Genomic DNA, 13,419 nt, shown 5'->3' on the forward strand with positions numbered 1-13,419 from the left:
GTACATGTGAAGGATAAATGAAAATACACCAATTAGGTTTGCAAAATCATATTACAACTATTTTAGCAAATATTGCATTTTGACCTGCAAGAAATATGTAACATCTCACGCAACTTTATTTTGATTAATTGTGCAGTCGTATCACCATGAGACAACAGCGAAACAATTGGTTTGTTATTAAAGAGTGATGAAATGAACTTACATGGCAACCGAGCCTGCATGTCTGGGCTGAGAAGAACCCGCTGAGTAAGGAGATTGCTTGGTGGCTGAGGGGGAGTGGCCACAGCTGGGACACTAGAGGGTGCTGAGGGGCGTATAGTCACTGGGTGGGGGGCTGGAGGCCTAATTGCAGCACTGGCCGGGACAGTGCTAGGACCCACTGGAGCTCTCGGTGCAGTGACAGGAGTAACAGGGCAAACTGAAACAGGAGTAGAAAGTAAATCTCTTCCAGTATCACGATCACACGCAAGTAATTACACATGCGAGTCACTTGCTGATCAGGATGTGAGGCTTGGCCCCTTGAGCTGACCTTGAGGTGATGGCTGGGAGGGAGCCTGGGAATTGCTGACCTCTGTGATTAGAGGCGGCTTTGGAATCTGAACCGCAGTGGTGGTGGGACACATGGGCCGTGGGCTGTTCACTGTGGAGCACCCATCAGACTTAGGAAGAGGCTGGAGCATCCTGCAGAGAAACAAACACATGTTGAATATTTTATAATAACATTACCAAACTTCACTCCTAGCCTTATCATACAAAATTTACCGTTTATTTAAAGGGATAGTTAATCCAAAAACCACAGACAGCATAAACGTCATCCATACGCCTCCAGCTGTTAATGTCTTCTAAAGAGACACAATTACTTTTGGTGCAAAAAATATAAATATTTAAGTACTTTTTTTTTTTTTTTTTACTCTAAATCAGGCTTCCGGTCAGAAGGCGTGTGTGCCTGTAACGTAAATCGCATTGGCATTTGAAATGCGAGAACTGATGGACATGCGCCACAGCTGGAAGAGCAGCACTGTTTACAACAGTGTAGGGGGAACGCTGCACAGAAGCTTCAATGGTTTTGGTTTAGATCTGTTTCTTTACTCACAATGGTGCATTTGTGTGCTCATCCTGGACATCTCAACCAAGATGAGAACGCAAGATTATATCCGTATCATGGCAACGGTAATACGACACGAGAGACCGCGTGATCACCCTCTCGTGAAGCTTACCGGAAGCGATGGTTTAAAAAGTACTTAAATATTGATCTTTTTTCGCACCAAAGTGATCGTATCGCTTTAGAAGACATTAATTTAACCACTTGAGTCATATCGATGATGTTTATGCTGACTGTAATTTTTGGAGCTTCAAAAATCGGATCACCATCCACTTGCATTTTAAAGAACTTCTGAGCTAAGATATTTTTTAAATTTTCTTCAAATGTGTTCTGGTGAAGAAAGAAAGTCATACAAACTTGGGATATCATGAGGGCGAGTAAATAATGAGAGAATTTTCATTTTTGGGTGAACTATCCCTTTAAATCAAGCATACAGATAATTCTGATGGATTGTGTTTTTAATTATTAAAAAATACAAATATAATGTAGACCCACCTGTTGACTTTCATGCGAAGAGGCTTTGGTCTGGGATGAGGATTAGGGGAGTCCATAATTTCCTGAATAAGATGATGTGTCACTTTCCTCTGAGGGAAGAAAACATCTGCCTGGTATCTAGATACACGTCGCTCAAGACCAACCAGGTCAAACAAGGACAAATCACAGCGCTTTTGAAAGGATGAAAAGAAAAAAGGTTTTATTAATCTTTCCTGGGGTCCAGAACAGAAAAAAACAGGGGGACAAACTGTACTTCCTGAACTTATTGAAGACATTTCTAAAACATTCCCAGATAAAGATATTTAAAGTTACAGAGGAACAAATTAAATCTCAGGATTGTTAAGGTTTAGTACATACTTCAAAAGGTGAGGTTTCAAGAGCCTGCTGAACCAGTGAGGCAGTAGAATAGATGATGGGCTCTGTGATGAAGGGAGATTGAATGGGCCTTGGATCAAACAAGTTGGGGTGATTACATACTTTCCGCAGCTGCATTAGAATGTTGATCACAGACATGAAGTGGCCACTTGCCAAAGTCTCTCGTGTCCTAGGAGTATGTGATGTAAGGAAAAAAATAGACAAAAATTAGGAGAGCTCTATGTTCATCTGTAGTTTGAACAATATGAGCCACTCAATTGTCAAAGGCATGAGTTTGGAAGTGAAGTTATCATCAACAAAGTCAAAAAGCCTGTTTTTTTCCCCCTCAGTCATACCCACATCTGTTTTCCCTGGACACTTACGAGGCCTGGGCCATGAAGTCATCATAGAGAAAACGCTGTCTTTTGGATAGTCGACAGCGCACAACATGCTCATATTTTTTGGGCATTTGTTTCTCCACATCTGCTTTGATTCTGCGCAGGAGAAAGGGTCTTAACACCTACAGAGGGAGAGGAAGAGAGATACAGGAATCTTATTTAAAGCCAAATTACTATATGCCTTCCTGTAATATTAAAAATAAACAAACCACAATAAAATTAAAGCAAACAGCCAGATAGGATTATGAGAACTGCTCTGCTGTAGGATACACATTTCCAGAAATGCCATTAATCAAATAAAACAAAGCTTCCATGAACTCAAACTCTGTGCTGAGCTGCTCCTACCTTGTGAAGCCGTTTGACCAAGCCCTCGTTGTACTCTTGGCTTCCTTCAATCATGCCAGTCAGTGGGTTGGAGAACCACTCCTTGAACTCACGATGGGACTGGAAGACATGCGGCATAAGGAAGTGCATGAGAGACCACAGTTCCATTAGACTGTTCTGGAGAGGTGTTCCTGTGAGCAACAATCGCCTCTGACTAAGAAAAACAGAGAATCGAGAAGTGCAATAGTAAATAAACCCATTACATCCCCAACACAAGATCTGTACTAATTGGGTTTTCCAAATAAAACTTTTACATACTTCAATAAAAAAATTTCCGGAATATATGTTTTTTTTTTTCTCCAGTCATCTGAAAGGCCCTGTGATGTACAGACCGAAGCGACTTGTTTACACAATTTATAAGTAACTGATGTCAGCCGGTCCAAAACACGCACAGCAAAACACATTTGCTTACACACAAATAGATGAACAACATCAGTCATAAAGACGGCAGAAGCATTTTAAAGTTCCATATTTAGAGTTTTTTTTGCCTTTAAAATGTACTTCATGTAATCAGCTTAAATATTCTGTCCCATCATAATATTATTGTTGTAACAAGCTCTAGACCGCTGTCAAATGCAACAAGACCCCAAAATTATGTTTCATCACAACAGGGTTATTATAGTTTTGGATTTTTAACTTGGTTTTTATTTCTATTTTATATTCAATTTGTCATTACAATTTAGTTTTAGTTAGTTTTCACACTTCTCTGGTTAGTTTTAGTTTCATTTTTGTTTTCTCAGTATTTTCTAGTTTCAGTGTTTATTTCAGTTTTAGTATTTAATGGCTTCCGAAGCTAAAGTGTTTACTGGTATGATTTAAAATGTCTTAACGTCACTGAATTTCTCAGGCCAGTCTCGTGTTACTTTCAGTGCTGCCGCTGGCAAAATTGATGCCCTATGCAGAGCGTTGCGATTATCGGACGGGGTGGGGTGCGTAAGTGCAAGTGGAGGGTGTGTTCCACGACTGCTACTGAGTCCTTGAATAACGTATAACATGAGTAAAGGCAGCTGGTGGAGTTTCTGGTGTTCCCTTATGGTGAGAGATGGTGCACCCTTAGGGAGTTGGTGCCCCACGCAGACTGCATAATATGCGTATTGGGAGCGGTGGTGCTGGTTACTTTAATCTAGAGGCATTTTCATGTTTAATTAGAGTGGATGGTAAATTATTCACATTTTATAATAGGGTGAAGATGGGTAGAGTGGGACAGCTGCTTGATTCCCATTTTATCCATATACAGTTGAAGTCAGAAGTTTACATACACCTTAGCCAAATACATTTAAACTCAGTTTTTCACATAACAACGATGGTCATTATGGTCAAAAACTTCCATTTTTATTTCTTCAGACCAGAGGAAATTTCTCCAAAAAGTAAGATCTTCGTCCCCATGTGCACTTGCAAACTGTAGTCTGGCTTTTTTATGGTGGTTTTGGAGCATTGGCTTCTTCCTTGCCGAGCAGCCTTTCAGTCTATGTTGATATAGGACTCATTTTACTGTGGATATAGATACTTGTATATCTGTTTCCTCTAACATATTCACAAGGTCCTTTGCTGTTGTTCTGGGATTGATTTGCACTTTTCGCACCAAACTACATTCATCTCTAGGAGACAGAATGTGTCTCCTTCCTGAGTGGTATGATGGCTGCGTGGTCCAATGGTGTTTACACTTGCGTACAATTGTTTGTACAGATGAACGTGGTACCTTCAGGCATTTGAAAATCACTCCCAAGTATGAACCAGACTTGTGGAGGTCCACAATTTTTTTTCTTAGCTGATTTCTTTTGATTTTTCCCATGATGTCAAGCAAAGAGGCACTGAGTTTGAAGGTAGGCCTTAAAATACATCTGCAGGTACACCTCCAATTCAGTACACCTCCTATCAGAAGCTAATTGGCTAATTGCTTGACATAATGTTTTGGAATTTTCCAAGCTACTTAAAGGTACAGTTAACTTAGTGTATGTAAACTTCTGACCAACTGAAATTGTGATAGTCAATTAAAAGTGAAACAGTCTGTAAGCAATTATTGGAAAATTACTTGTCACGCACAAAGTAGACGTCCTAAAAGACTTGACAAAACTATAGTTTGCTAATATTAAATCTGTGGAGTGGTTAAAAAATGAGTTTTAATGACTTCAACCTTAGTGTATGTAAACTTCTGACTTCAACTATATTTCATTAAATTGTTGAAAATTATAACTAAATTAATCTTTGGCAAGTAAACAATTAAATTATTGTGGTTTTAAATTGAAGATTTTTCATCAGAATGTTTGGCAGAGTTCATTTTATGACCACCGGTGGGAAAAGCAATGGTAAAGAAATTTGAGATAAATCTTAAGGTTATAAAATAGTAAAAGTTGACTAAATGTTTGTAAATGTTACATGATGCATTATAATGTGAAAGAGAAAATGTAAAAATTATTTGAAAAATTATGCGATGTAAAAATTTATATACAATATTTTTTTCTGTCCCACTTTACCAATACTGCCTGAAAAAAAATCTGAGATTTGGTATTTAAAGGTTCAACTTCCCATCTTGAGTATTTCTTAATTTTGCTTTTGATTAAGGTAGGAGACATGATTAGCCTTTTAAAAAGCTATAATGCCAGGTTATGTGGTATTTGAATTAGTAACATATCCAAAGGTTGCCCATATTCACCCTACTGTGTATCAAAAACTAAAACTAAAATTAATTCAAGATTATTTTATTGTTGTTAGTTTGGGAGTTATGAAAAAGTATTTTAGTTTAGTTTCAGTTTTTTCCCAATCACTTATATTTTTATTTTTATTAGTTAACAAAAAATTATTTATTTAGTTTTCGTTAAGGATTACACTGCATCACACTCATAGTAAAACAATTCAGTCAGCGAACCAGATAATTAGTGCAGAGCAAAGAGGTTTGTAAATATCAGAAATATCCACAGATAGACAGTTGCTAACATTAATGAATACAGGCATATTGATTTACTCTAAAAACTAAAAGCTGTTTATTTGTATCTAGTATTGAGTTACATTTGTTATAAATAGATATGGCTTTTGTAAATTTTTTGCAATCTCTGTCATTGCAACTTATACAGAGTAGGGGTCGACCGATATATCGGCGAGGCAATAAATCGGTCCACCTGCTTGCACGTGAAGGAGCCACCCGAGACATGTAAACGACCAATCACAATTAGTTTTGTTGTTATGTGCCATCGTGTTACCACAATAATAGACCAGTGTGCAACAGTCTCATTTAAACGGTCCGCAAATCAAAGCCGCGGCAGACGTGCAGATCATAATTTTAAAGTGCTCGTGTATATCACTCTCCCTCTCTCACCTCAACAGCTCCCCATAACTTAACTGTCTTGTCTAATGATAAAAAGGCAAATATTAATAAAAATGTTATATTATACCATCTGCATACAGTGCATCCAGAAAGTATTCACAGCGCTTCACTTTTTCCACATTTTGTTATGTTACAGCCTTATTCCAAAATGGATTAAATTCATTATTTTCCTCAAAATTCTACAAACAATACCCCATAATGACAACGTGAAAGAAGTTTGTTTGAAATCTTGGCAAATTTATTAAAAATAAAAAACGAAAAAAAAAAAAAAAAAATCACATGTACATAAGTATTCACAGCCTTTGCCATGACACTCAAAATTGAGCTCAGGTGCATCCTGTTTCCACTGATCATCCTTGAGATGTTTCTACAACTTGATTGGAGTCCACCTGTGGTAAATTCAGTTGACTGGACATGATTTGGAGAGGCACACACCTGTCTATTTAAAGTCCCACAGTTAACAGTGCATGTCAGAGCACAAACCAAGCCATGAAGTCCAAGGAATTGTCTGTAGATCTCCGAGACAGGATTGTATCGAGGCACAGATCTGGGGAAGGGTACAGAAAAATTTCTGCAGCACTGAAGGTCCCAATGAGCACAGTGGCCTCCATCATCTGTAAATGGAAGAAGTTTGGAACCACCAGGACTCTTCCTAGAGCTGGCCGCCCGGCCAAACTGAGCGATCGGGGGAGAAGGGCCTTGGTCAGGGAGGAGACCAAGAACCCGATGGTCACTCTGACAGAGCTCCAGTGTTTCTCTGTGGAGAGAGGAGAACCTTCCAGAAGAACAACCATCTCTGCAGCACTCCACCAATCAGGCCTGTATGGTAGAGTGGCCAGACGGAAGCCACTCCTCAGTAAAAGGCACATGACAGCCCGCCTGGAGTTTGCCAAAAGGCACCTGAAGGACTCTCAGACCACGAGAAACAAAATTCTCTGGTCTGATGAAACAAAGATTTAACTTTCATGTCTGGAGGAAACCAGGCACCGCTCATCACCTGGCCAATACCATCCCTACAGTGAAGCATGGTGGTGGAAGCATCATGCTGTGGGGATGTTTTTCAGCGGCAGGAACTGGGAGACAAGTCAGGATCGAGGGAAAGATGAATGCAGCAATGTACAGAGACATCCTTGATAAAAACCTGCTCCAGAGCGCTCTGGACCTCAGACTGGGGCGAAGGTTCATCTTCCAACAGGACAACAACCCTAAGCACACAGCCAAGATAACAAAGGAGTGGCTACAGGACAACTCTGTGAATGTCCTTGAGTGGCCCAGCCAGAGCCCAGACTTGAACCCGATTGAACATCTCTGGAGAGATTTGAAAATGGCTGTGCACCGACGCTCCCCATCCAACCTGATGGAGCTTGAGAGGTCCTGCAAAGAAGAATGGGAGAAACTGCCCAAAAATAGGTGTGCCAAGCTTGTAGCATCATACTCAAAAAGACTTGAGGCTGTAATTGGTGCCAAAGGTGCTTCAACAAAGTATTGAGCAAAGGCTGTGAATACTTATGTACATGTGATTTTTTTTTCGTTTTTTATTTTTAATACATTTGCAAAGATTTCAAACAAACTTCTTTCACATTGTCATTATGGGGTATTGTTTGTAGAATTTTGAGGAAAATAATGAATTTAATCAATTTTGGAATAAGGCTGTAACATAACAAAATGTGGAAAAAGTGAAGCACTGTGAATACTTTCCGGATGCACTGTATATGCGATACCTCATTTAAACAGATGTAATTCACGAACCTCACAAAACTTGAGCAAATCCAGTGTCTTGTGGAGCGCTCAAATACAGTTGAAGTCCAAATTTTACATACACTTAGGTTGACGTCATTAAAACTAATTTTTTAACCACTCCACAGATTTAATATTAGCAAACTATAGTTTTAGCAATCTTTTAGGACATCTACTTTGTGCATGACTCAATTAATTTTTGCAACAATTGTTTACAGACAGACTGTTTCACTTTTAATTGACTATATCACAATTCCAGTGGGTCAGAAGTTTACATACACTAAGTTAACTGTGCCTTTAAGCAGCTTGGAAAATTCCAGAAAATAATGTCAAGCCTTTAGACAATTAGCTTCTGATAGGAGGTGTACTAAATTGGAGGTGTACCTGTGGATATATTTTAAGGCCTAACCATCAAACTCAGTGCCTCTATGCTTGACATCATGGGGAAATCAAAAGAAATCAGCCAAGACCTCATAAAAATTGTGGACCTCCACAAGTCTGGTTCATTCTTGGGAGCAATTTCCAAACACCTGAAGGTACCACGTTCATCTGTACAAACAACAGTACGCAAGTATAAACACCATGGGACCACGCAGCCATCGTACCGCTCAGGAAGGAGACGCATTCCGTTTCCTAGAAATGAACGTAGTTTGGTGCGAAAAGTGCAAATCAATCCCAGAACAACAGCAATGTTGTGGGGGAGCTTTGCTGCAGGAGGGACTGGTGCACTTCACAAAACAGACTGCTTCACGAGGAAGGAAAATTATGTGGATATATTGAAGTAACATCTCAAGCAATCAGCCAGGAAGTTAAAGCTCGGTCGCAAATGGGTCTTCCAAATGGACAATGACCCCAAGCATACCTCCTAAGTTGTGGCAAAATGGCTTAAGGACAACAAAGTCAAGGTATTGGAGTCTTCCTATCGGAAGAAATCAGCCAAGATCAAAACTCAGTTCCTCTGATTTACGAATGTTACATGATAGTCAGTGTGTGGCAATCCATGCAGGTGATCCGGGCCGTATAAACTGTTTGCTGCTTGCTGGATCCACAGGAGTGCATGAGAGCAACTTTAAAGTAAGTGCTTCACGTGAGCTCTATGTAAATGTCATATTCACTGTGCACTGTATGTGCCTTTTGTGGTTTTCTTATGTGAGAAAACGTGATTGCTAATGTGCACATGCCATCCATAGTTTCTATACTACCGTGTGCACTGTTATTTCCTTCTTCCTAATATATTAACAATTTTATGTGCAAATAAATTATGAAAATTGGATGACTAAACAGAAATCAAAAGAAACAGGTATCTACCATTTAAAACACAATCTTATTTTTTTTAAGATTCTTTTTCACAAAGTGAAAGTTTTTTTGAAATTTTGAGTATATGTAGTGCTAAAAAAAAGAGTTCATAATTTTGTTTAAGCAATTTTATGTACATATTATTTACTATATTAAACTGCGTGACATACCGGCATTATATTGGCCTATTGGCCACCCTGATCTCTGGATATCGGCATTGGCCATTAAAAAAAACCCATGTTGGTCGACCACAAATACAGGGATGCAACTTATCCAACTTATAGTGTTTTTTTTCTCTCAACAACACAATTTTGAGCAGGTGCGATTTTATTTCCGGAAAATACGGGTAAGTTACAAAATGGCCTGTAGCATGTTCATGTAAGTACCTGTTGAAGTTCAGCAGGCTTTGCCAGCGTTGGGACTTAAAATTCTTGATGTTCTGAGCTTCATCAAGAATTAGGTACCTCCAAGACTTGCGTCTAAAAGCCTGATGATCTTGCAACACCAGCTTATACGAGGTGATGCATACATGGAAAGCGTTGGGCTTAGTCCAGCCCTGAGAAGTGATAGAAATTGAAAATCTTTAAAAAACACTTTAACGAAGCTCTTTAAAGCAATAATAGTTTATAGATTACATTTTAAGATCTTAATTTCCAATAATACTGGTGCACATAATTGTATTTATTACTTGTCTCTTGAGTTTGCGCTCCTTCTGGCTGCCATAGTAGGTAAGGATTTTGAATCCTGGACACCAACGTTTCAACTCCATCTCCCAGTTTAGCATTACACTGGTGGGCACAATGATCAGATGTGGACCCCAATTACCTGTAAGAGGAAAAAACAAGAAAATGTTTGTAGGACTGCATAAATCCATTATATTTTTAATACACATCACAGGGAATTTATATATGGGATATGTTACCTTTTACACATGCTAGATGAGCCAACAGTGCAATGGTCTGAATGGTTTTGCCAAGTCCCATTTCATCTGCAAGAATGCCATTGAGTTTCTTCTCATTCATAGTGACCAACCAGTCCAGTCCAATGTGCTGGTACTCACGCAGGGTGCCATGAAGTAAGAAAGGAATAGGCGTTTTGACCTACAATAAAAAAAAAAAAACACAACAACTGCAATTAGCGACAAACAGAAATGAAGTGCTCTCGAGGAAGTGGTTCTGAGGGTTTGTGTGTGTTTCTACCTTTGTTGTTGCCAATGTGTATCCCTTAGGTTGAAGGCTCTCAGCAGTAGCAGCAATGTGGCTGATCTCCTTCTTGGGTCGTGGAGATGTAGGTACAGTGGGACTATGGTCTCCCTCTCTCAGCAGAACTTCCATTCCCTCTCCCCCATCATCATCCTCCTCCTCCTCCTCTTCACTTTCCTGCACCTCCTCATCATCATCTTCTTCGACATGGTCTACAGCCGCTTGGGAATCTGAAAAATGAGTGAAGGGTAAAAGTTGATGATCAAGATGATCTGTGATATTTACTTTACACATTCATCAAAAGTTACAAATGTTTCAGTGGCTTTACCATGTGAAACTGCTCAAAAATACAACATATACTATCACCAAGCAGTGCTTTTAATTCAAGGAGTCTGTAATCTTATTTGTAACAACTCTACCAGCTGAATTATATTTTTATGCATAATCAGAAATGTCAGCTTACCTGAGGAGGTGCCACTATTATCAATGCTGTCTTCTCCTTCAGTCTCTTCCTCCGCCTCCTCCTCAGTTCCCTCTGATTCTTCTGAGGAGTCTGGTGATGCTGAGGGTTCCTCAAAATCAGAGGCATATGCTCCTCTATACTTCTCCAGCAGCTCTTCCATGCTCATTTCTCCTGTGAAACAAAGAAATCACAAGTGGCAAAATGACCTCATGAAATTGCCCAAACCATAATTAAATGCTCTCCATTCAAAGAAGCAGTCACTCACAACTCATAACATTTTTTTAAAACAAGAACAGCATTTCAGTTACCCTCTCTAGCAAGGTCATCAATTTCCTCTGCATGATCTCCATCTCCTTCAATCTTTTCCTGGGCTGCAATGGTGTCCTCTTCATCTTCCGCTGAAGAAGAGCATAGAAATAACATTCCTTTCAATTTAAAAGGATTCACAAGTTCAGAGTTCAAGCACATTTTAACCCATGAATTTCCATTACTTTTCCTGTAGCTTGTGATTACAAATAATGTTAAATTATTATTTTCAAATAATATTTTCTGGAGAGTGCACTAACAAAGAGCAATTTTAGAGCCAAGTAAAACATGAAAAATTCATATTCACGATTGAAATTTCCATGACTTTTAAATATTTATTAATTTAGATTGTTTAGATTTATTACAATTGTAAAATTCCCTTCTATTTCCATGTTTTCCATAACCGTGGGAGTTATGTCTCTTTCTAAATAAAACTCTCCTAACCATCTTCTTCATTTGCACTGAATTCCTTGTCTTCATCTTCAACTATAGACGAGGAAGCATCTGAGGCCTCTTCTTCCAAGTTACCATCCTGTGCAATGAAAATGTTATATTTAAAGATTTGGGAACTGAAATATAACTATGAAACCATACTGAAACTTTTGTGAACAGTGATAAATTGCATTAATCCAAGCGTACCTGGGGGAGAGTTAGAGTACTGAGAAGCTGGTCTAGAGGCAGAGTGCCCTCTTGCCTCAGTAACTCTATCTCTCTCCTCTGCGTTTCTGCATCATTTCCCTCTTGCTGCTCCTCTACATCTATAGTCTCTTCATCATCCTCCTCCTCACACGGTGGCTCAAAGTCTCTATCTGCAGCAAATAAAAGACCATTCAGAATTCTCCTTTTTAGAGTTCCTGGCTTAGCCTGAATCAAGATTTCCATTTCACTGAAATTATTACAGATCTACAAGTAGGTATATACAATGACCCTAAAATGTATTTGGACACTTAAGCCATTCTTACAATTCCATTACCATGCAATGTCACTGCATTAGATAACATGATTCCAGCAAATATAAAACATAAAACTAAGTGGCACTTATTTTAAAGATAGCACAAGCACACATTTAGATCAAAAGAATTCACAAAAAAGAGAAGATTGCTAGGTTTTGAAATGAACGACTGCTGTTAAAAATCAAGACAAAAAGTATCAAAATTAAGACAATTTCAGTATTTCAGAACAAGAAAAGTGAGGTTAGTTCTGAGAAAACGTCTAGCATCCTTTGCTTGCAGAAGTCACTTGGTTTGCCATTTTCTTATCTAATACAATGACAAACATATTTTACATGAGTTTCAAGTGTCCAATTACTTCTTGGGGCCACTGTTTGCTCATTCACTTCCAATCTAAACACCGGAATAACATCCGCAAAATAAAAGGCAGTCCTCACCATCCTCATCAGCAGCATTCAGCTGTGATTGTTTGGAGAGTGCTGCATTCTCTGAACTCTGTACAGCAGCAGCCTGCAGGGACTGACTTAATAAGTCAGAGTAACGCTCTGTCTGACCCACAATGAAATCCAGCTGGAGATCTAGGGCCTTCTTCCGCTTTTCCTCCAGTCTGGACTGTTGCTTATACTGGACCACCTATTTAGAGCAATGGGTGTGTAACAATGTAAAGTGTGAACTAGGGCTGCACAATTAATCAAAATAAAATCAATAATCGCAATATGACCTTGTGTGATTGTTAAACCGCAAAGGGCTGTCATTTAATTAAATAAACTCAGCAAAAAAAGAAACGTCCTCTCACCTTCAAATGCTTTTATTTTCAGCAAACTTAACATGTGTAAATATTTGTATGAACATAAAAAGATTCAACAACTAAGACATAAACTGAACAAGTTTCCCAGACAAAAGTGACAGTCAGTATTTGGTGTGGCCACCAGCAGCATTAATTACTGCAGTGCATCTCCTCCACATGGACTGCAACAGATTTGCCAGTTCTTGCTGTGAGATGTCACCCCACTCTTCAAGGCACTTGCAAGTTCCCGGACATTTCTGGGGGGAATGGCCCTAGCCCTCACCCTCCGATCCAACAGGTCCCAGACGTGCTCAATGGGATTGAGATCTGGGCTATTCACTGGCCATGGCAGAACACTGACATTCCTGTCTTGCAGGAAATCACGCACAGAACATGCAGTATGGCTGGTGGCATTGTCATGCTGGAGGGTCATGTCAGGATGAGCCTGCAGGAAGGGTACCACATGAGGGAGGAGGATGTCTTCTCTGTAACGCACAGCATTGAGATTGCCTACAATGACAAGCTCAGTCCGATGATGCTGTGACACACCGCCCCAGACCATGACGGACCCTCCACCTCCAAATCGATCCCGCTCTAGAGTACAGGCCTCGGTGTAACGCTCA

At 39.4% G+C, this 13,419-nt stretch overlaps 1 protein-coding gene across 6 annotated transcripts in view; it reads right to left on the minus strand.

The window, feature by feature from the left end:
* The window catches only part of LOC127426980 (helicase SRCAP-like), a 39,903-nt gene that overhangs the window by 14,266 nt on the left and 12,218 nt on the right, over positions 1-13,419 (minus strand). For all 6 annotated transcript variants that reach the window (XM_051674221.1, XM_051674223.1, XM_051674226.1 and 3 more), the window contains 15 exons: positions 12,447-12,642; positions 11,699-11,868; positions 11,504-11,591; positions 11,062-11,151; positions 10,754-10,924; positions 10,288-10,520; positions 10,011-10,188; positions 9,777-9,913; positions 9,475-9,644; positions 2,695-2,887; positions 2,335-2,471; positions 1,955-2,141; positions 1,598-1,767; positions 530-681; positions 203-418 (listed from right to left, as the gene is read on the minus strand). In XM_051674221.1, coding sequence (XP_051530181.1) covers positions 203-418; positions 530-681; positions 1,598-1,767; positions 1,955-2,141; positions 2,335-2,471; positions 2,695-2,887; positions 9,475-9,644; positions 9,777-9,913; positions 10,011-10,188; positions 10,288-10,520; positions 10,754-10,924; positions 11,062-11,151; positions 11,504-11,591; positions 11,699-11,868; positions 12,447-12,642 — 2,488 coding nt within the window. The remainder of the gene's footprint in view (positions 1-202; positions 419-529; positions 682-1,597; positions 1,768-1,954; positions 2,142-2,334; positions 2,472-2,694; positions 2,888-9,474; positions 9,645-9,776; positions 9,914-10,010; positions 10,189-10,287; positions 10,521-10,753; positions 10,925-11,061; positions 11,152-11,503; positions 11,592-11,698; positions 11,869-12,446; positions 12,643-13,419) is intronic.

This window comes from Myxocyprinus asiaticus, chromosome 36 (genome assembly GCF_019703515.2).
Source record: "Myxocyprinus asiaticus isolate MX2 ecotype Aquarium Trade chromosome 36, UBuf_Myxa_2, whole genome shotgun sequence".
Taxonomy (NCBI): domain Eukaryota; kingdom Metazoa; phylum Chordata; class Actinopteri; order Cypriniformes; family Catostomidae; genus Myxocyprinus; species Myxocyprinus asiaticus.